The 24,267-nt window shown below is 38.9% G+C and overlaps 1 protein-coding gene across 2 annotated transcripts; it reads right to left on the bottom strand.

Annotated features, from left to right (window-relative positions):
• Positions 1-695: 695 nt before the first annotated feature.
• On the bottom strand, positions 696-11,523 carry RB195_009420 (uncharacterized protein; the record flags this gene model as incomplete). 2 transcript variants are annotated; one of them, XM_064189965.1, is made up of 5 exons in its annotated part: positions 696-785; positions 845-929; positions 3,710-3,816; positions 3,887-4,003; positions 11,359-11,523. In XM_064189965.1, 5 exons carry the CDS (start codon positions 11,521-11,523, stop codon positions 696-698), a joined length of 564 nt encoding a protein of 187 aa, XP_064047548.1. The 2 variants fall into 2 exon arrangements, with proteins under 2 accessions (XP_064047548.1, XP_064047549.1); XM_064189966.1 differs by having other exon boundaries at positions 11,359-11,484.
• Positions 11,524-24,267: the final 12,744 nt, after the last annotated feature.

The raw sequence follows: 24,267 nt of genomic DNA, 5'->3' as shown, positions 1-24,267 counted from the left end.
TACGATCCTGTATTCGAATACTCCACCTGAAATCCGTACCTTCTCAGATTCTTGGGGTGATTCCTTTAATTGGCTTTCATTCAGAATCGTTTGAGGTTTATGAGTGCATGTGCAGCCTTACAATGCCTTGGGCGAGCGGGCGATTTGTCAAATCATCGTTTCGATCTTTCAGACATGTTTGGTACCAATTTATCGACTTTCGAGATGAGGGGCTTTGTTGGCACTGGGACACGCACTAGGTTTCGAATCATCACAAATGACAATCACAGCTCTCACCGGATGCGCTACAACCGCCCCACATTTGACGAAACACCTCATCTCACCACTTATTCAGTACATACAAGTTGTTATGATACGATTTTATTCGCATTATTGCTACGTCTCATGAACAGAAAGAGGAAATCTGGTCGCCTCAAAGGACTGAGCAACCGCTGATATAATTTCGAAAAATTGTGAATTACTATTTAATAAATAATTAAAAGAAAGTGTTTGTACACCGTAAGGTGAGAACAACGAGGATCGTACGTATATACAACAGTGAGAGCAGGAACGAGGAAACATCTTCATCAGACGGGAAACAAAAGACGGCATTGGTTCAGGATCGCAAGTCATGGGTAAAATCTACTACATTAATTCATATTCTCATTGATATGTCGATATAGTTACTGAAGCAGCTATTTGTGATATTTGTGCGTTTAGCACCACGAAGTGTGCTCGCAAAGTTTGGTCTCGACCGGATAGCTTCGATCGAAGAACACACCGTTGACGTACATAGTGGGCCAGATCTGAATCGTCGAAGCATCACTCATCGGAGATGTTTCAATTGGTAACGTTCTGAACTTACCCTAACACCAGCACGATGCGTATTCACCATGGAGTAGTAGTTCAGAAGTTCACCCGTCTGAGTTGTGGCACATTCGATTAGCTTTCTGAACCAAACTTAGACTAGTATGAGTGATGTGATTCTTAAAGGCATCACCCCACGAATCTGAGGTGGTGCAGATTTCAGGTGGAGCATTCTTATAAGGGATAGTAGATTATGGAGAAGAGGGTGATTCCGTTCATTTATTCCTAGTTGCCGTAAAAAACGGCTCGGAAAATGCGGCGCCGCACAAGGCTGGCGCGCTCCAGTCGTACTCCTTACAGAAAAAAGTGCGCCAGAACGCACGAAGCCGTATTTTCGGGACCGTTTTTTACGGCAATTAAGAAGAAATGGACAGAATCACTCCCCTCTCCATAATCTACTATCCCGTATACGAATGCTCCACCTGAAATCCGTACCACCTCAGATTCGTGGAGTGATGTCTTTAAAGGCACCATACCACGAATCTGAGGTGGTACGGATTTCAGGTTCCGCTCATCTCTCCCTGAATCACTGCAAGCAGCCGGTACCTGAATGCTGTTTTGTACGATGCCTTCTAGTGCAACGCGCCACCCTTGCATAGCGTTCCTTACTGCCTATCGGGGCAGTCGGAATTGGTTTTCGACGAATCGCAAGGCGGAGGCGGCGCAAGGGGTGGAGCGTTGCAATAGATTTCGTCGTACAGCATTCTGGAGGCGGCTGTTTGCAGTGATGCAGGGAGAGATGAGCGGAACTACCCCCGTCTCCATAATCTACTATCCCGCATACGAATACTCCACCTGAAATCTGTACCACCTCAGATTCGTGGTATGCTCCTTTTAAGCATAACCTACATCTTTGCATACAAACAGTGAAACAGGAACGCGTAATAGACGTGAAATCGTTCTTGCGCAGTGATGGTTCTTATCTTTTTTCATGCTTTCGTATAGCATATATAGTTGGGCCAGAACGACATGAAGCACGGACCGTTGCGCAAGCGGCCGAGCTCGGAAGCGGTGCGGTGAAGACATCGGTTGGAATCGAGGTGGGACCATGGCGAACTGCAGAGGTGGTTGGCGGCAGCGAGGATCCTTACACGATCCCAACCGCTACGCTCCACTGCTCCGCTTCAGGCGCAGCCGCTTGCGCAAATGTCCGTGCTTCATATCGTTTTGACCCGACTATATGTTTTTCCTAACGTTAACGCTTATACGCTTCAGCGCTTCTGTACACATTAGCAGTCTCTCATTCATTTATAATACTTTACCTTCGTTTCATTTGTCCTTTTTTTGTCACCCATCCTTGCGCAAAAGCATGGGTGATTATGAAGGGATGCAGACAGGAGACAGGTACAAATAGAAGAAGACGAAAATTATTTTAAGTAACATCAGTTTTTTCAAACATTAAATAACAATCACTAATAGTGTGCAGCTGAGAGGGATCGAGCGTTGAATATTTCTGAATACTGACTGAATTTTGTTTTGAGATAATGTTAAGACATTGTTCCAATGGTCAATGGGACGTTTCACAAGTTTTTTTGATTGTCATACAATGGGGCTAGTTATACAAGTCTTACTGCTAGCTGCTTGCGGTTTCTTTGCACGTACTAGACGCAATCAGGTGCGTATATACGCTCTGGGCAAGCACTAGCTTTATAAATTGCACGGGTATATGGCGGAGTACACATATAAATTGCCATTGCCGAGAAATGTTGTCGTCCAGTACACAGACAAAGCCCAAAGCCTAACAGATGCCTTGCAGGGGTATCGAGACTGTGGCAGCAATTCATCGTCTTGTCTCATTGAACTATCGAAAAATATCGAATGTGGGACCTAGGTGAACGCATCGTTCGGGCAAGACGTTAAACCTCATAGGATATGGAACAGTGAGCAATTTATGGATTCTGTGCGAACTTTAGATCTAAATAGCAGAGCTATGTTCAACGGCGACACTGCGGCAAAGGTGCGGGCAGTTTCACGATTAATTCAAATGAAAAACAAGTTCAAGTGGGAACCTAGAAAAGTTCTTCTTAGGAAAAAAAACCATGTTGTCGAGAAATTCGGAATCTTCGGCTTTCAGCGATGCAGCCGTGCTGCGATACTGGGAGAAGCTGCGTTAGTTCCTTGCTACAGAATCATCAAAGTTGATATACATGTATATTCCTAGAGAGACCATATCGCAAAGTTGGCGATGTAGGGATCTCACCACGAAAAGATTGGATTGGGAAAGTAGATAATAAGCATGGGCGCTATCACGTTCAATTCACCTTGACGACCCTTCCCTACGATGCACCTAGTGACGCATCAATTCTACGGTGGCTGGCGCACTCGAGGTGGGGCGTCTGCGAGCGAGTAGCCACTGAAGCTTCTTCTTCTGATCGTTGGCAGACGCAGTACGTACGCTGGCCTCGTAGATGTGGGGCGTTACTAGGTGCTTCGTAGTTAAATTTGCTGCGAAAAGGCCGAGTCCCATCGCGTTTCTAAAGACAACAGGGCAGAAAGTAAGAATAATCACACTGATGTTCACAATCTACACGCTTAACTCCAACTTTTCGTGGTGGGATCCCAGCATAGTTAATTTCGTGATACGCTGCCTTTGACGCTTAGGCTGTCAGTCGAGAAGAGTGAAACATCCTCAGCAGATCGTAACTATTTTCGAGAAGTGGCAAAGAATCAGCACAGCAGCAATCGTGATGTAATTATCCGCGAGACAATAAACCTGGTTGGAACCATAGACAGTTACGCGATAAAGTGAAAATTATGCATTCAGATAATCACAGGAACGTACTGCTGTTGTCTTTTAGCGTTATTGTCAAATACATTCACCGTGTAAAGCATTGATTGCTCTTATACTTCCAAATAAAACCACCTTTGCGTTCTAACGGACAATCGACTGAGACAACGGCTGAAAGCTTCACGAAGAGTTGAAAGTCCTTGAATGCATGTGATGAGTCCAAGATGTCGGCGTGGGAAATACTAAATAAGTGAAAAATGAAGAGGAAAAAAACGCGGATGGAGCAAAGCAACTATGTTGGAAGGAACCTACAGAAATAGCGCAGTTCTGTAATCGATTCAAATCGCATTCCGTTGGTCCGTGCATACATTTACAATGGAAGTTGCGATTGTAGTCGTAGTCGCAGGTCCCCTTGCCGAATGGAATCACCTGAGATAGAGGGTATCCATTCTTCTGGTCAAGTTTATATTATATCATGTTTATGTTTCGTTTATATTTTGCCACTTCAGTCAGGAGTAGACATTCAATTTAATTATTTGCAAGTAGGAGTTAGCTCAACCTCACTGATCGTTTAACAGCAGCACGAAAGCGCAATATAACTCCTTTTAAAAAAAAATTCTCTATGAGTCCTGTCTTTGAAAAACAGTAACCACTGCAAAGCCAAGTCTGATTACATAATTAAACACTGAAAAATTTCCGTGCTTATTCGTGCTTCTACTCCTATTTATATCTAAAAAGCGTTTAAATTATTGGAGAAGCTGTTAGGTTAAAAATACGGCTAATAAAACATTTCACTACCGATTGCAGAAGGAGAGGTTTCTTTGATTTTTTTGTTTAGTTAAACTTTGCCGAAGTAGTGGATCAACCTTAAAAGTTCTATTATGATGGTGTAGGCAAAGTGATAGAATTTTTTTTAAAGACTAAGGTTTTGTAGATTAACTGCGTTACTCCGGTACTAAATTTCTCAAAACCAATTCGTCACAAAAAACATGGATCTTGCCAAGAATAAACTCCTTGGATATGTCTTCTAACCCGACTCCCATCAAACTTGAATTTCCTAGGAAATATCACATTCCGTTCCCGTGCAGTTGCATGCCCCAAGGGAAACAACGCTAAGCTTCACTTATCTCTTTTCACTTACCTCAGCACTAATCTTGCTTCCCTTTCATCGCGCTGACCAAAAGCCTCCTTCCTCTTCCTCTCCCTTATTTCCATAATTCTATGGAGCACAGTCACCATATAAAAGTGCAACGTATTCTTCTCCGTCCAAAACCAATTGAAATTCTGGTTTAGAAGTCAGAATGTGAGTTGCTTCAAAAGTAACGAAAATGTTACACATTGCAAAAAGTGTGCAAAATACAACGCGAATCTATTTATTCCATCTAGGCGGTAAGGAAAAAGTCAATGGCGAGGTTTCACTTGAATGGTTTCGTCAATTTTAAATTGTGTGTTTCTTCTGGCTTATTAGTCTAACACTGCAATAAAGATATTCGAAACTTGTTTTTATAATTTCAGAAAACTTGAACAGCAATAAAAAGCGAAATTGCTGAAGGACATTGCTTTAGGGGAAAAGCGCATTCTTCTCTAGTTACAAACGTCTTCAGGAAGTCCTCCGAGAATCTAGCCTCATTTCTTTGATGAACAGAAAGTTAATAAACATCAAAATATTGAAAATCTTTGTTTTCTGATCACACAGATATATAAAAAGGATAAAGTCACTGGCGTATCAATCCACTTGGGATGCGCCAACGCGTTTTACTGGAATTCGTAATCGTTGAGGTTTTGGAACGCGTGTTGGCCTCTACAATGACTTGCGGGGGCCAGCCGACGATCAAGTCAGTGTTTTTATCCTCCCAGACAAGTCTGGTACCAATTGATCGACCCCGGAGGGATGAAAGGCTTGGTTTGCACTAGGGAGGTTTCGAACCCTCGACCATATGGCTACAACGGACCTCTAACCGACTGCGCCACACCCCACCACGCCACTAAACCGGATTACTGGACTGAAAAATCTAAGCAAAGCTCGCCGCTACCTATTCAAAAATTCGAGTAAATAATGAAAGGACAGAATAGCGTATTTGATCTCGCAAAAGCTGCCGCTATTTTTGGAAAAACATCTTCAGAAATTAAAGCATTGTTGGGCATAGATAGTTTTCTGATGAAATTCCACGCCCAACCCTTTCTCGCTGGGAATGCAAGTCTTTTAATCAAATCTGCAACATGCCACAAGTTCTTAAGATCCTAGAACTCTCAAATATGAATAAGGTATCAAAATATTCATGATAACGTCCATTTTGCGCGAATATTTGACTACAGTTACCTTTTTTGGCTTTTTGTCTGGATCAAACATAATTTATCTTTGAGCAGCAATTATCCTTAACCCTTGTTCTCTAATTTATTACCGCCGCCGAAAAATTAGAAAATAAGTGGTGCGTATGCAAATGTTTTTCAGAGTTCAAAATAAGCCAAATAGATAGATATTATCATTGGAAATCGAGTGATGCTCATGTGTAGCTATATACAACTAAATGAATCAAGTAGCGAAGAAAAAACGAAGAAGGGAAAAAACACGGACGAGCTTTCTTTTGTTTTTCGGCGAAGAATGATCGTCGTTGCTGTATGATTGCTATTATTATTCCTATTACTATTATTACTAGTATTACTAATAGTCCCTACATTTCTATTGTCGTAACGTCTGTTATCATAGATACCTGAATTACTATCCTCTCCCCACTTTATTAAATCATTTTTTTTTAACATTTTGCCTCCAAAAGTTATTCCTATACTCACTCAACTTCTAGTCTAGAATTTGGATGTAAATTTATTTTTATTACTATTGATCCCTTTTTTTCTTCTTTTTTTTGTGCACTTTGGGATGCAGTCTCTCTCGAAGAACAAAATTGACAATCGTTTTTTTTTCTCAAATGGAAACTGGAGGGGATGGACATCCTAAGCAGATCAATCAATGCGAAGAAGAGACTTTAAAAAAGTGACAGAATGTCACTCCACTAAACCTCATATTGCAGTATCCAGTTTCCTGCATCCAACATAAAAAGAACCAGTTTGTTCTTCAAAAAAATCGTTGTTGCGGTTATGGACATCATCCCTTTCAGATCCATAGATGTTATTAAAGGATTCATTGTAGTGGTGGCTACCGTAGAATGGAAGGATGAGGGTGGTTGGAAAAGTACATTTAGTGCAGTGTACGCGTTAGTTCTAAAGTAGTAATTAATTATTGTAGAGTATGGAAAGATTAATTTAAAAACCTTAAAAGACCTGATTGACTTTCCATGTGTTTTTAAGAGACGCAATCGCAGCAGTATTTTCCAGTCAAAATTAGGTACAAGAAGTTAAAATTAATAATTCTGTCCTCATATCGGCAACAAGCCACCTACTGGTGCATGATATCAATGTACCCCATCTGGAGAAAGAAGAAGAAAATAAATCTGTGGAGTAAAGCCGAGCGATTCTGTGCTCTTCATATAATGTCTAATATAAAAATATTTTTTCATACAAAATATGTATAGACAAACTAATAAAAATAAAACAAACTAATAATAGTAAACTAATAATAATACAAACTAAATAATAACTAACAAACAGAAAATCCGAGGCCTCTTCGTCTGTTCCTAGGTTTCAAATACCGTATATTCCAGGAAAGTGCAATTACTCAGAGGAGGTCATCGCGAACTGCAGCGATGGATGGTGCTAGTAAGGGTCCTACCTGGATACTAACCGCTGCGCTCCACCGCGCCGCTTCGAGCGCAGCCGCCTACGCGACTGCACCGCTCTTCATGTCGTTTTGACTCTGCTGCAAAAAATAATTGTTGGACATTTAAGAGCGTAACTAGAGCAGGATACGGTAATTGATTGATTCTGCAAATGCAGAATTCACAACAGCTTCTGGAAAGCTCGCCTTGCATTGTACTAACTGTCGGTGTTTTGTCTATCCTGAAGTGCATCACCACATTATTATTATGATTAGCTAATTCAACTGTAAATATCGTAACAAATAAAAAGTTATAGTAAGAGGAATGAGGATAATTATTCATATCTCGCATTTTTCTCTGTGCACGAAAATGAGCAAATTAATGCTGTGGTTGTGCGGGGTTTTCTCCTTGCTGTCTGGCAAAACCATCAGTGTTATGTGTTCAGATCTAAGAACCAGATTCGATGCGGTGGTCACCACGATGCACAGCTGATCGCCGCAAATTCAGCTGCGAGTTGTTTCAGTGGCGTAAGCAGCCGCTGCTGGTGGTATGTGAACGAGATCTGGTCGAGATTACGCGCGTTCACGTACGGCGTTCCGCCATCCTGGACATTTTTAGCGGATCAGAAGTCGATATATGAGACTGTTGAAGCCAAAAGATCTCCTACTTTCGCGATTTACTTATGTGACCGCACATCCTTACCTAACTTCGTACGTTTTGAGAAGCAGGCCTATTACGGACTCCGAAATTCTTAGGAATTCAGAAAATAATCACTCCTATCAAATAAAACAAAAAAAAACTGATATTTCGTGGTTAACGTAAACATATTGTCTAAAATTGGCTCCGATATTACACTTCCAAGAAAAAAACAGTTCTTACGTTAAGAAACTAGAACTGAGGTCACAGTTGCGATTGGAGTGGCTGGTACCCAAAAATTAACGCGGAACTGTTCCTTAATAATCACTGAATTGTGTTTTTTTCTTTTTTTCTTTTTTTCCCAGACGAATCATTATTGTACAAACGAATTAGTGTGGCTAATAAATTTTGCGTCTAGAATCATTGCAATTTAGCTGTAATCAACCATTTTGCAAGAAAAATAGTACGATTTTTAGAAAAAAATAATTGTTGGACGTTTAAGAGCGTAACTAAAACAGGAAACGGCAATTGATTGCATGTAATTTGCTCACTCAGCGAACCGAAAAAAAACTATCCAAAGAAAAAAGTTTAGCAAGCGTTGAACAAGCTATTGTTGTGAAGATCCGGCGGAAAACGGTCGTCGCCGTGCAGAAAATAGATCAACATTACGAAAACAAGAAATCTTTAATGGTTTGAGATAGAAAATGCAAACGTCGGACAAGGTGTCAATAAGAGCACTCACGGACTTGTAATCAACGTACTAGTTCACGTACACCCACGGATTCGAACGATAGTTTGTGGGTCCGGAATAAAACAGTTTCTTGATTTGGGTATGGAAAACGTGAAAACAGATACCTTTGCTTTTTTTAGGAACAGCTTCGTCGTTACCGTACTATTATTGTAAATGTAAATGTTACAAATGGTCTCCGGATCCACCGATTCTCATAGATGACTACTCGATTACGGTGATTCTGTTATCCTTGATCGCTGTCGACGTTTTCATCGCCAAACTTTCATATTTAAGGCATTTTCAATTGAGTTGCTCCATTAGCCCCGCCCCTGAGGATCTCCGGAAAAAAAGAGTAAATAAAGTCAAGTGTTTGAGTAAAGTGTTGTAGTGTTGTTTGGATTCTTATGGGTTTTTGTTTCCTGAAATAAGTTGAGGTCATGAATTTTGAGGAGCGTAGCTTCGTTGTTTAATGCGAAATTTATGGTATCCGGAAGGAAATGTTAAATTAGCGCATCATTGAAAAAAGTGCAATTTCCTTCTAGAAATTCTAAAACCCAAAGCCGGTTCTAAAGATTCTTTTAAAGAGGTCGAGGTAGTAAGGTCAAGGTTGGATGAGAAGAGTGCATTGGAATTACATTGAAACCATTAGCAGATGCGTCAGAATGTAAAAAATCTTTCCACAAAAAAAAACTATTCAAAAAAGTACAATTTTTTTCCGGAAGTTCTCTAAAAACCTGAGGTCAGTTCCCGAGAGTCTCTTCAGGCGACGAATCAAGGTCAGGTCAGAGGAATACATTGGAATGGTATTGAGGCTAGTAGCAGATCAGAATGTGAAACTTCTTTTAAAAAACGCTGAGAAAATCAATGAAAATGATTTTTTTTCACCAAACGGTTGCTGAGAGTATTGATATGAGTGCTTACCTAGTTTATATGTACAATGGCAAAGACGATACTGGATGAAACTCCGCTAAATCTGCAAATTCGCGCTTTTTCTCCTCTATATCGCAATCTTTTCCTATGTTATTCATTCTTCAAAAAAGAGGACGTATTTGCAATTGGTTACTGATAATCTACACGATGAGATAGTTTTCATTATAAAATTCTAAAACATCTGTCAATTTCTTCTCACTAACTACTTGACTCTAAACCAAGTCTTTCTTACGTATTCGATCGATCTTATAAATCTTCTCTACTGAAAAAAATAGCAAGTGAAATAAAAGTAAATGTAAATAATAGCAGTGAGAACTCTAGCATAAATGGATCCTAACATAAAAGAATCCCGTCAACTTGGCTAAGATGCATTTTTTTTAAATCTAAAAAACATTCTTCTTCTAGTTCAGGCATGCGATACGTCCAACGTCTCACAGAGGTGAAGGGTGCTCGTAAAAGCCATCATTTTATCGCATACATAGGTAGTAGGCCACCTACTTTCGAAAAAAAAAACATAACAGATTCCATAATGTTCATGGATCATACTGAAATTCCACGGAAGCTACAAATCGATTAAAGTGCAGTTATATCAACATGTTCTGGAAAAAAACAATAGTGTGCTCTTCGCCTTTTGGCAAACTGTTGCCCAATAAAATAAGAAAAATAAAAAAAAAAATAATCTAATCCCCAAAAATAAGTGACTCAATCATAGACGTGTTCAAAAGATTTTCTGATCTCCTGAGAAATCGATGGTGATCAGTTCACTAGAAGTGCTTTAAGAAGCTCGATGAAACATAAGACATGCTAGGAGATCCTCCGGAAGCGGAAATAATTGGTGAGTGCAAGAAAAGCTCGCACAAGTTACTCATCGCCCAAAGTCATCACCTCATGATTTTGGGGTGATGCCGCTTCCAGGTGGGTTATGCATATACAAGGTCGTAGGTTATGGAAAGGAAGGTGATTCCGTCCATTTCTTCCAAATTGCCGTAAAAAACGTCTCGGAAGATGCGGCTTCGAGCGTTTCGGGGTGCTATTTTCTACAACGAGTTCGATTGGAGCGCGACAGCCGTGTGCACACGCCGCATCTTCCAGGCCGTTTTCTACGGCAGTTAGGAAGAAGTGGATGCCTTTAAAATGCCTTTAAAATCTCGTCACTCACTCTTATGCGAGTGGTGATTCTGGAAATAGTTCTTCAAGATAGTTACTATTAGCGACTACAGAGACCAGCTCGGAAAGAAAAAGGCGGACAGTGGCCACATCCAGACTGTATTTTCGGACCTCCGACGTGCCGATGCAGTTAAAACCTGTCATAAGGTATCTAATGACAAGAGAATGCTCTTCAACGTATAAATATCCTTGATCTAGTGATGGAGTAGTTAAAAACTCAATGTTGTAGGGTGAATTTCAGAGCATGGAAGTGGAGATACACGACGTCTAAAATCAAATTCGGCGCAGCGCAAATTTAAAAATTTAACAAGGTGGAAATTTTGAAATTTCCTAACTGAAGACCTTAACCTTACGCGATTCCCTTAAATTTCACAAACACTAGTTTCTACTTGTGCGCTGTTCTGTAATCCATTCTGCTAAGGTGATCACTCTAAAGAAAACTGCCGAATTCCTGTTACTCATCAGAGATCCAGAGAAAATATGAACATTTTTTTCAGAAGTTGAAAACCCATGAAACGGACCAAAATTTTTGTCAGGAACTGAGGATAGCCCAAAAAAATTCTACTGCGATAGATTTTATGAAATAATATGTGAAGAGAATGAAAGATTACCTGCAAATTCATAATTCCCGGTCGATTCACGTAAAATGGCCAAATTTGTTCACGTAGCAGTTTTGTACAGTATGGACATTGTGATTCGGTGAATATTGTCACATTAACTGCTTGACCATTGACCATCGGGAGGATAAGAAGAGTTGCTGCTATCCAGCTCAACATCCTTTCGTCGTTCTACACCTAAAACGCTCCGTAATTCAACAATCATTAATTGTTTACGTACGTATAAGGAAGACGAGCACTTGAGCACAAAAAGATTAAGCTTAAGAGAGGAAATTATGCGGAAAGTGCAGCACAAGAAACTGGATTTTCAAGGATTTCCCTCAATGGGGAACGGGGAGTAAGAGCGGATAAGCAAGTTTTTTTTTCCTTTAAGGACACTAAGGAAAAAGTAGGACAAGTAGCATTACCCTAGATAGCCAATAGGCCAAATTATATGTGTGTGTGGTTGTGTTGACGTCGAGTAAACTAGCACAAAAAATAGAGCAAATCGCAATTCGTTCGGCTACTTGTGAGGTCAGTAGACGGCTATTAAACCCCCATATACGGAGTTGAGCATATAATTACCGTAGTCGCAGAAACTAAGAGTAGAATAAACAATTATTTAGCGCTAAACGCTGTTTGTAGCTGGCACAAGCAAGCAGCGTAGCTGTGGATGACTACCTGGAAGAGCACTAGCCGAAGAAATCACGGCTATCGCTAGAAGAAGCCATATTTGCGGCGCTAACGCCAACCCGATCGTCGAGGCGTGCGATGCCTGACGGACGGATTGCGTCACAACTGGCTTTCCGTCCGCATCCCCGTGGTCCCGCCCCGCGCAGCTCATCGTCGCCTGGAACCCGCCCTCGCTTTCGGCATATCGTCACGATGCTGATGTCGACCGCTATTATCATGAAGTTACTGTCGAAGTAGCCAGATGAGACTAACAATTAGTAGAAAAATGTAGAAGTAGATGGAAAAACATCAAAAAGGTACAATTAATCTACTCAGATTTTAGAACTTCTTTGTTGAACGAGAACCCTTCTGGAAAACGGATATTTTTAAAAAATGAAAAAGCTATCATCGATTACCTCCACAAGATATCTTCTCCTTTAAATTGTCATAATGCTCATAAGTTCAAAATTTTAAACTACCATTTAAGCAAAAAAGACTAATGTGATCTACTTAGTGAACTTTTTTAGCTCTATTTCATTATTCTTCTACTTCCCTTAGTAGAATTTCGGAATGTTTTTTTTTTCTCACAAATTTCCTAAGGGTAGACAACAAACTCTCTTTGCGTTTATACAAGCACCGAAATTTTACAAACTATGTCCTGGATAATGACATTTTCAGAGATTACTAGAGTTTCTCTCTTCTCTAGGTAAAGAATGAAGGTCCCACAGAAGTTATTTCCCTTTAGAAAGAACCAGTAAAATATACTTCTCCCAGATTTCTTCTTTTTCATTTTTGACATATCAAGCCACCTTGAAATACATTAGCTGAGTACGGATTTTTTTGGTCCACAAATTTGTATACGGGGACAAAATTAGTGCTGATTGCGAATTTTGCCTCGACTTCTATTAGATCTTATCTGCTCATACGAAACAAATATGCGAAATTGACGAAAAAACCTGTCTTTAGTCGATCTCCTTGTTTTTTTAAACTTGCTAAGGCGATAGGAATCCTATTGAGCTTCTGAAACAGTCCGCAAAAGAAAAATCTAGTGGCACGAAGGCTAATGGGATTAGCCGGACTTGTTTAAGGTGTAAAGCTGTCAGTGCCGTTGAAGCGTGAACGTCGGCGCTTTCAGATGAGAAAATCGCACAAGAAGTTACCATCTTGCTGAGCTAAGCTTGCCCTTCTCTGCCTAATCTCATGGAATCCAGTTTCAAGGACGCTTATGGGATTTCACTGGAACAAGAGGTGGATTCGGTGAGATTCTTGCAGAATAAGAGCAAAACGATCTACAGAGGAGGAGGAAGATAAGATTTCTTAATGGTTCAACTCTACAAGCATTAATTTTTCTCTTTCAATTCATATCAATTTTCGTTAAGGTATTAATTAATTAGTATATTGAACTAATTATTATATTAGGTTGAAGCAAGAAAAAGACGCCTTTTATCTATATTCGCCTGTTTTCCATGATAGAAGAGTATTTGAATGATTTGATTTGAATGATTTTTTATTAGAATTTCAGGTAAAAATTAGAATTATTGCAGTAAAATATGTTGTGCGAATAAAATGCGACCTCAGTTCGTAACAAACACTGACTATCCTGTCCAAGACCCACCAGGAATCTGATTCTTAGCTCTCAAAAACCGCCTGTGGAAATAAATGAGGAAAATTTAAAAATTATTCAATGCTGTCTTTATAAGTGTTGAATACTAGTTAAAAGATACTTTACAGTATGCAGAGGAGGAATCACATCGAAAAAGGCTAAAGAAGTCCTAGTCTGTGGAGTTCATGAGAAATAAAAAGTTGTAATAGCAACAAAAACTAAGTCATAGGTTATCTAGTTCAAAATTTACTAAAAATTTCTACTTTTACCTTTTCTCAACTTAAAATTCTTGTGGGTTCAGTGAGACGTTCCAGGAAGAAAATTAGGATGATACAAGAATTCGTAGTATTCTTCACTGCGGAACGTTCCCATTAAAATGTGACTGGAAGTATTTTTCCCCACAAATTAATTGATTTTACTTAGCTTAATTAATTAATTAGCTAATTTTCAAAAGCGACATTGTGTCTTCCGTGAGATGCAGGCGGATTTAGAGTCGATCCTCGAATCCTTCTGCGTTTTTGAGAGCGGCGGACACAGGGAGGTTTTTAGTCTGCGGTTAGCCTCCATCTGCCATCGGAGACGCGCCACTTAGCCAGCAGTCTTGCGATTAACCGGCTTTGATTCCTCTACTGAGGAAACGAAACGTAAAGAACGTATAGCTCCTGAACTCTTAGCAATGTTGTGCTATTTATGAATATTATAGGAATTTTGAATTCTTGAAATATTTTGCAAATTAATGCTGTCGTAAAAAAACAGAAGCAGTACACTTCAGCAGAGCGCTAACGAATAGTTGGTGACTACGTCGTGAACAGTAACATTTAATGAATGAAGCGAACGGATAGTCTGTGCTTTTTTCTCAACGTGATTCTAAAAACACAATTTTAATTCTAGTCCTACTATAGTGGTGCTGGGCCTTGTTGATACTCTTTTTTGAGATGTTGAGAAAATATCGACTTGCATGGTTGCATGACTGCTGCGCTGGTTACGACTGTAACTTGGAATTTTCAAAAATTTAAGAAGAAGTTGAATAAATAAGTTTGGTATGAGTTTGGAGTAGAATTTACCAGAAAATTTCGCTAATTTTCAGTGAATTCTTTGCCTTAAAACCTTAAATGCAACGCAAAAAGTGGATGCTGATGCAGATGCTTTTCACATAACTTTTAAATTTCTACACGAACATTCTAGTAAGATAGATATGACGTTAAGGATGCATAAGCCAGTATTTAGTTTTCATTATATAGTAAGATGTGGTTGAAAACGTTTTGTCCTAGAATTTTAAAGGTATCACCTCACGAATCTGAGGTGGTACGGATTTCAGGTGGACTATTCATATACGGGATAGCAGATTATGGAGAGGGGTCCATTCCTTCCTAATTTCCGCAAAAAACCGCCCGGAAGATACGGCGCCGCACAGGGCTGGCGCGCTCCAATCGAACTCCTTGTGGAAAATAGTGCGCCTGAACGCTCGAAGCCGTATCTTCCGGCCCGTTTTCTATGGGAATTATAATGGAAAGAAATGAACGGAATCACCCTCCTCCCCGTATACGAATACTCCACCGGAAATCCGCACCACTCCAGATTCGTGGGGTGATGCCTTTAATGAAGATCTGTCCACTGGATTCGAAGTGATGTCGGCAAGAAGCTTGGGAAACCACATGTTGTCATACTTGTTTGTCTCACAGTGGACAGAAACGAAGAAGATCATCGATCAGATCAATGATACAGATCGGAAACCATAGTTCTGAAACTCAATCGGAATCGACGATTGAATTCATTGGAGGAAAATAATAAATGTAAGAGATTGACTGTATCCAGAATCTTTTGGTGGATTGAGAGGAGAATGAGCTGAGGATTACTTCGCATCCCGATTATATTTAGTGTCGAATGCTCCGCCCATTTCGCTAATCGCCAACCAATCACGAAAATGTTTGTGCGCGATCAGAGACAGGTGGAAGCGAAGACGTCAAACGTTTGCACTTTTCAGTATGTGAGAATAGTTTTAGCTGTTTGAGATTTATGTTTTTCGGATGACTATCAGTTCTTGAAAACTACTTTAACATAAGTGGAACTGAGTGGTAGTTCCAGTGCGCTTTCGTGTAGCAACGATAAAACCCCCGATATAGTAGAAGGACGGTGGGAAATCTAGCTCCTTACGCTTCATAAGTACCAAGTGGACATTTCCGGATGTTTGAGTGGGTCTAATATAGTGGTTAGTAACTAAACATACAAACAGTGCTATTCCTTTAAAGGCATCATCCCACGAATCTGGAGTGGTACGGATTTCCGGTGGAGTATTTGTATACGTGGTCGTAGATTATTGAGGGGAAGGTGATTCCGTTGATTTCTTTCTAATTGCCGTAAAAAAAACGGCCCGGAAGATACGGTTTCAGGCGTCCTGGCGCACTATTTTCTACAGGGAGTTCGACTGGAGCGCGCCAGCCTTGTGCGGCGGCGAATCTTCCGCAACCGTTTTTTACGGCAATTAGGAAGAAATGGACCCCCCCCCCCCCCTCCCCCTCCGTAATCTACTATCCTGTATCAGAATACTCCACCTAAAATCCGTACCACCTCAGATTCGTGGGGTTTTGCCTTTAATATCCTTGCACCCGTACAGTCTTGCTAAAGCAATAAGTTGAAAAATAATAGGTTTTATAATAGGAAGAAAGTTCAAAATAAGTTTTATGTTAGGCAGAAAATTATTTTGTTGTACTATAGGTTATCAGCTAACATGCCATATCCCATATTAAGTTACATGCGTAAACATTGTTTTTCATTGTAAAGTTTTTCATTTCGAGGTTGACTTTTTGAATGCAAATATGAAAAATAAGCGATGGAAACAAATCCTTATTTTAAACATTATTTGTTATTTTAAACAAATTCAAAATAAACAAATTCTCATGTTGCAAGAAAAAAATTAGCTTTAAAGTTTTTTGTAGTGATCTTGTACGTTTCTATACTAAATATTGAATTTCTTTATATGTACATATTTGTACATTGCAAATTTTGTGAGAATTTCTTCGGCACACAGAAATGTTTTTCTCGGTTTGCGAGTTGAAAAATCGCAAAAGATTGTAAATTAGCTTAAATGAAGCAGCTCAAATGCTAGGAAGAGTTTTTTAAATAGAGGTCCTAAACATAGTTTCATCTATTCATCTATTGTTCATCTATTGTTATTATTCTATGTTCATCAATTCGAACACACTGAAAGGTGCACCTCATTTAGCTGGAAAAAGAACGGCTGCTGATCTGCTTGTGATTTCGAAAACAAGGGCTGAAATTCTTCTTTATTCAAACAAACTTTGATCGCGGTAGAGAGACTACTTTTCTGCTACGGAGAACGGATTTTAAATTGAACTTGAAATTACTCCAAGTTCTATTAGAATAAAGTTCTATTAAAATATTTCTACAGAGATCGTATTACATATAAAGAAATTCCAAATCTCATGCGAGAAAACATCTAATTCATCGAACTGATTTCTATTAGCACCCATTAGGGTCATAAAGGTTTTCTCTTGATCAACACCTATGAATTACGTCCCGCAAATGACCCAAAAGTGAAAGTTGGTAACCACACTGGAAAAAAACTTAAAAAATAGATTTTTTTTTGTTCTCGCAATAACCATAGTTCAACTCTGAAATTCAAAGCGGAAGAAATTGTAAACAAATCTGTATCGAGGCTAAAATCACTAAATTTCACTAAAAAAGTCAACGCAAATTTGTTTCGATGAACGAAAACTTGGAAAATTCTCTGAAAAATTTCAACAAAACATTGCATACTATTGGTCATCGGTTCTCGCGTCGTAATAAAATTTCACAAAGCGTAGAGTGCGCCTGAAAGTTTGCATAACAAACCAAAAATAGCCGATGAGCACTCGAAAACGGCAACAATATGCGAAATTTGCGACATTTGAGCCATATTTTCGTTTTATCCACGCTGTTTTGCGCGGTATTGCGTGTATTTTTTTTCATGAGAAGAGAGATGTTTTTTTGAGAAGAAAAACAAAGGCTAAGAGCGAAAACACAATGGTAGAAAGAAATCCGACGGTATCACTATCAAGTTTTTTCTCACAATGCTAACAGAAAAGCTTTTGTAAAGTCGAAAATTTTTACGGAAAATTTAACTGCATTTGTTAAGTATTTTTGTGATTGTGGTCTTTTGTTAATTTCCGGATTTCCAGTTGTTTCGCTCATCTCAGAACTTCTTGCGTGGTATAACTTTACAGCTTACTTAGTTTTTCGCCAATAAAGACAGATTCTTCCATGTACCTCGAAATACTGGAGCTCACTCAGAGATGGCAAAAGGCCATTGAATAAAACTTGTAATAATTCATTGATCGATTTTTGTTCCTTCTATGAATAAATGTCCTTTGAAAAACATAGAGAAGAATACGTCATGACTTTCCCTTCAACCTAATAGTGTCACCACTAAAAAGTTAAATTTACTTTTAAGTAGTCGAGCCCTTGGAACATATGTTAACCTGAGCGACTGCGACGCATCTGCGACCGCTCACGCACTTTCCCTCCCTTGCCGCAGCCACAGCGGCGCCTCAGAGTGGTCTGCGCAAGCAAAAGTTTGGATGAGTAATCAAGGATACAACCGACAACATACTCGTAGTTACCGTATAAGGAAAAGTTGCGTTAAGGAGGATTTTTTTTTTGCAGTTCAAATTTGTTTCTGTTGCAGATTTCATTGCGATGAAGATTCTCAACCGGCAACGTTACGAATTGTGGTGAGACTAGTGGAAAAGCTGAAGAATCATGAGGGGATATGGTCAGTCGCTGAAGAAACAATGAGTTCTCCACTCATTTCCGTGAAACTGGCTGTGAAAGTGTTCATAAATGCGAATCGAGAGAGGGGATGAATGAGGAAACGTCGCCGAGTTCCCATAACAAGAACAGGAGAAAGTGGAATGTTATCGTTCTTTTTTTTAATGGTCATTTTTACAATTGATCTTCTGAGATGTTAATTGTAAATGAGTGATCCTGGATCTATATATATCACTCTCAGTCAGATTCCTTCATACGAACTCATCAACGAAGATCCTTAGCACACAATTTATTTAGTTTTATTTAGCTTTTTTTTCAAAGATTTAAGGTTAGTTTAATTCAAAAGGATTTTTCTAGGCATTCGGCTTAAAAAATACACATGAAAACAAAGCTTCGCTGTGCCAGCATCCATCATAATGGCATTATTTATAGGATGAAATATTTATAATCTCTCCCACAATCCTAAGGTCAATGCTTGAGGACCAGCTCGAGACGACTATTTTTAATATCATAACCTCAGCCGCAGCCACTTTTCTATTCACTTTCCTATCATTCAGTTTTCTAGCATTGTTCCTTTCTGAAAAGTTTTAAATAAATTGTTGAGACCTGCGGAAAGAAACTTATCGAAGCGTCGATCTCTGTCTCAGAAATTCTTCTCTCTTAGGACCTCTAGTTTTGATAGGACCATACGATAGTTCTCTGGAGCGAGAAATTGCGGTACGAAAAGAGGAACACTTCTTATGACTGCCAATTTCTAGTTTCTAGTTTCTGAATTTTTTTGCTCGTGTTTTTCCCATAAGTAGTTTTTCTTTTGCCTGTTTCACTTTCTTCCATTCGCATCATACACAATTTTGGAATTGTGCCACATATTTGACGAAATTTCATCGGTTTATCTCATACAGTAAATGAAAAATGTAGAATGAATTGAAACCTTGTCCAAAACATTCTACCTATTCTACCTACCAATTCTACCAATTCTGGAATATTCACTAATTTCTAGATGAGTAAATCAATTAAATCTTTTTGTTTTCCCTTTCGAAAGTGCCGGTATATTTCAGATTTTCTGAAGCCTTTGTTTCCTGGATTTCTGAGAGTACAGCAATTGTCGCTTTCCCAATTGCACTTGAAAACTGGGTTTGAAATCTTAATTACTAGTAATTAAATCAACCCAGTATTGAAAGTTTGAATCCGAACGCTGTCTTCAAAAAACTCAAAGGAGTTGAGGATTTTAGACACACAAAAAGTGGTTGACCAAAGAACGTTGCACCAAAGATAACTTTGTTGGGAAAGTGGCGTACACCAAAAAGCGTGGTGGATAAGAGGATGGGTGAGAGAGTTTGTTAAGTGCAAACCTAACTCGAAACATCGGTAAACTTAAACAAGAACCACCGACCAATAGAACAGACGAGTACAAACAGAAACGAGTACACACACTCGAACGGTTTGCGTACTAATGGGTGTGGACACAGGAACCAAAGTTTCCAAAGTTAAATGGTTTTGCACTATTCTTCCTGGAAAATCTACTGCACTAAATATTTACCATTTTCAGAAAAAGTATCGCACAGTTTCTGCAACAGCGAAATGGTCGGCGAGGAGAAGTGTCAATATTGGCTTTTGTTAGACATACATACTAGTAAACGATAAGAAGTTCTCATAGTTCTCTGGTGTAAGCATTTGAGCAGCACTGGAAACATTAGAAAAATCAGAACATTTCTTTGGTGAAATAAAAACTGCACAGCGTTGCAGATGTGAAAAACTTTGCACGAGAAAATTTGCAAGAATCGCAAGTAAACTTTCTATTCTTAGATGAGAAACGTACAGGAGATGCTACAGATGATTTATTACTCAAAAACTTAGTGTACTATAAACAACATGCACTTCTCGTAATTTTACTTAAATTTTTTTTTCTGAAGAAAGAGATGCTTTTTATGTTTCATGGTAGAAAAAAACAAGAAAATTACTTTTAAAAACAGTTCTCCAAAAATAGAACGGAGATTTAATTGACATTGTTCTTTATCTTTGAAAAAAAAACTCTTACTTTATTCTGTTCAGAATCAGTGCAGTTTAATTTTGCGATTTTTTTGGAAACCCAAAAAACCCCCCAAAAATTTTTTTCCCAAAAACCCCCCCCCCAAAAATTAACCCCCCCAAAACCCCCGAAAAATTTGGAAAAAATAAAAAAAAAAAATTAAAAAAAAAAAAAAAAAAAAAAAAAAAAAATATAAATAAAAAAAAAAAAAAAAAATTTTTTTTAAAAAAATGGAAAAAAAAAAAAAAAAAAAAAAATCTAAAAAAAATTAAAATAATTTTAAAAAAGCATTTCCCGTGGATACATCTCTATGGAAGGAGGGGGTGTTATGGATTCTTTTCGAAATTGGACAAAATGTTTTACATCGTAATCGGAGGTTATTTAGAGCTTTTGGTCCATTGCGAAATTTTCTTCAGAAATTCACGAAAGTGCTCCATCGAAGATCAATAAAACGTCACACTTTCAAAGCTGTAAAATCTTCTCGGAAATTTTTCAGTAAACAACTTGTACTTGACAATAGTTCATATTGTAAGCTTCTAGCTTTGAAAATGTCTAGTTTTTCCAGTGTCGAACTTACAACATTACTCTATTTCGTTATTTGGTCCAATTTTTGAACAGCTGTCAACAGCTTAGAATGAACGCTTAAGTCTCGCGATTCGGTGCTTGCCTAGAACTTTCCTTCCTTTACGAGAATTGAATCAGGCGCTAACATCGGATGAGAGCTAGACATGGTTTTCGAGTGACCAAATTGAGGAAATTTTCGTCTGTTTTCACAAAACAGAAATTTTTGCAGCCTCTATGAATTTTTTCAGTACCTCAAATACCCAGTTCTTCTCACAAAAGACGCTCTTTCAAATGATGTTGAATTCACTTTTATTTACAAACTTCAAAATTTCAACACTGACTCCGCCCTCTTATAGGGCAGGCGATATTCTATAGCTGGAATGGTTATCGCGGCCCAGGCACGGTCTGCCAGGCATCTCACACCTTCGATAGGTGACTCCTCTGGCGATTCGGCGTCACAGAGAGACAATAATGTTTGAACATAAATGAACGGTGACGAGAATTCTACACAGTTTTTAGTCATCGGAACCATACAGCTACTTCAATTTCACAAGCTTTCAGAAAGAAATAGAAACAAACGAAACAAACCTCCTGAAAAAGACAGACATGTAACAAATCAACACGTATTAAGGAAGAAAAAATCGAATTTTTTTAAATTTTTGAATTTTTCGTGTATTGCAGTTCAATTCGAATAATATTCACTTCTTCCTTTTCTTCCTCTCCTTTTCTTTTTGTTTCTTGGTTTAGTTTCGTCAGTCATTTTCCTTCCTAGCCGTTTCAAATTATCACTGCTGTTTTTACAAATAAGAACTCTTTAGAATTGTCGTCACCGTTCATTTATGTTCAAACATTATTGTCTCTCTGTGACGCCGAATCGCCAGAGGAGTCACCTATCGAAGGTGTGAGATGCCTGGCAGACCGTGCCTGGGCCGCGATAACCATTCCAGCTATAGAATATCGCCTGCCCTATAAGAGGGCGGAGTCAGTGTTGAAATTTTGAAGTTTGTAAATAAAAGTGAATTCAACATCATTCGAAAGAGCGTCTTTTTGTGAGAAGAACTGGGTATTTGAGGTACTGAAAAATTCATAGAGGCTGCAAAAATTTCTGTTTTGTGAAAACAGACGAAAATTTCCTCAATTTGGTCACTCGAAAACCATGTCTAGCTCTCATCCGATGTTAGCGCCTAATTCAATTCTCGTAAAGGAAGGAAAGTTCTAGGCAAGTACCGAATCGCGAGACTTAAGCGTTCATTCTAAGCCGTTGACACCTGTTCAAAAATTGGACCAAATAACGAAATAGAGTAATGTTGTAAGTTTGACACTGGAAAAACTAGACATTTTCAAAGCTAGAAGCTTACAGTATGAACTATTGTCAAGTACAAGTTGTTTGCTGAAGAATCTCCGAGAAGATTTTTTACAGCTTTGAAAGTGTGACGTTTTATTAATCTTCGATGGAGCACTTTCGTGAATTTCTGAAGAGAATGGAAATTTCGGACCAACATATGATGTGGGGTACCAAAATGCTCTAAATAACCTCCTGATTACGGATGTAATGAACATTTTGTCCAATTTCGAGAAATAGGCGGAAATCCTATGAACACCCCCTCCTTCCATGGAGATGTATCCACGGGATATGCCAATGGAAGGATTGCGGAGGTGTGAAAGTAATTAACGGGGCTTGAGGAAACTTTGCCCGTTTTCAGGCCACACATTTGTCAAAAGTAAATTCTCGAAGTATATTTGAAATCAGCAGCTCATTTACTTTCGAATGGTACTTTCAAAATTTAATTTTGACCACTTCCAAGAATTCCGACGGTTTGCGACGGATTAATCCGTCGGCGACGGATTTTGGGACACAAGTTAGTAGCGGTATTGTAGATGATGTCAGCGAATGAAAAATAAATACTATTGGTATTGACAGTGACTACTGAGGACTTCAGTAGCTTATACTTATTGTCGACCTTCTTAACGACGTTAAAGCTTGAAAAATGTGGACCAAAACTTTGCACGAGGAAATTCTTTATCTTTGACAACGATTTCTCCTCAAATGTTATTTTCTAGCACTTTGAAATAGGAACAATCAATCAAACAAACAAACAACAACAACAACAACAACTTTCCGACTCCGGTAGAAAATAATTCCACTAGAAGCCGAGTGAAGAAGAGAACTTCGGAGTTTTGAAAGTGAGTGGGTCCTGCGTTGAAATCGAACACGTTGGTGAATCGTGTGGGGATTGATCACCGTTCAGTACGTTCATTCCCTATCGTATACAAAATACAAGTTCTAGGAGACCACTATGGTTTCTGTGGGAAAATTTCAGAGTTCTCTTCTTCACTTGAGCTATTTTGTAATGAAGCCGTTTCGGATAGAATTTATCGGTAGTTGGGGAGTTTTTCTGACCGTAATTCTACAGAAAAGCGTCTAATTCATTGTACAAGAAGATTTGTGCTATTTTTAAAGGGGTTTATTTATTTATTTTTATTATTATTTATTTATTATTGTTTATTTCTTTTATTATTATCTATTTTTATTTTTTTTATTTTTTGCTATTTTTAAAGGGGTAGTAAAGGGGACAATAAGTCAAGACCAATGAGAGCTGTGACAGTAATTAAACTTAATTCAAGCTCGGAAATATTTTGTGAATAAGACTTCGTCCAAATGAAAGGGAAGGGAAATCGGAGAAAACGATTCGAAGCCAATCCCCGACAGATCGCACTTTTCGCGAACGGTTATAAATCGACGGAGAAGCGCTCTTATTTCGATAAAAAGAGTAATTTTGCTTGGAATCCGCTAGGCACTTATTTTTCAGGAGTTGTTTTTCTCCGAAAAATGTGGGCAGTTGAACACCTTCCGCTTCCGCCTACACATGCTAATTAGGCGCGGCTGCCACGCGGAACGATCTAGAGTCTCCTTGTAAACCGGAACATGCCGCATTTCTCCTCAATAACGGGAATTCTCCAGGCGGATACGGTCCTCGGCCGCCCACTCGGCAGAATTTTAATTTGTCAACAACGATCGGAGCTGCCATGCGACGACTGTGGCGGATAGAGGTCAAGCGATCAGTTTGACATCTATGACTATGTGATTAATGATACGCAGCTACGTCAGCGGATGCGTTGATTCTGTCGTAGACGCTCAAGTTTCCGTTATCACCCTAAACCAATAGTTCAGAGTAATTAAACTAATCGGGGAAGCGATTTGATGACCTTAACTGAGCGCGCAGACATCAACGACAGTTCAATCGGATAACTCAATCAAACGGGGTTTTGCAAATTTTGCACGCTTAAA

The sequence above is a fragment of the Necator americanus genome, chromosome III (genome assembly GCF_031761385.1).
Source record: "Necator americanus strain Aroian chromosome III, whole genome shotgun sequence".
Taxonomy (NCBI): Eukaryota; Metazoa; Nematoda; class Chromadorea; order Rhabditida; family Ancylostomatidae; genus Necator; species Necator americanus.
This window is presented reverse-complemented; position numbering and strand designations above follow the sequence as displayed.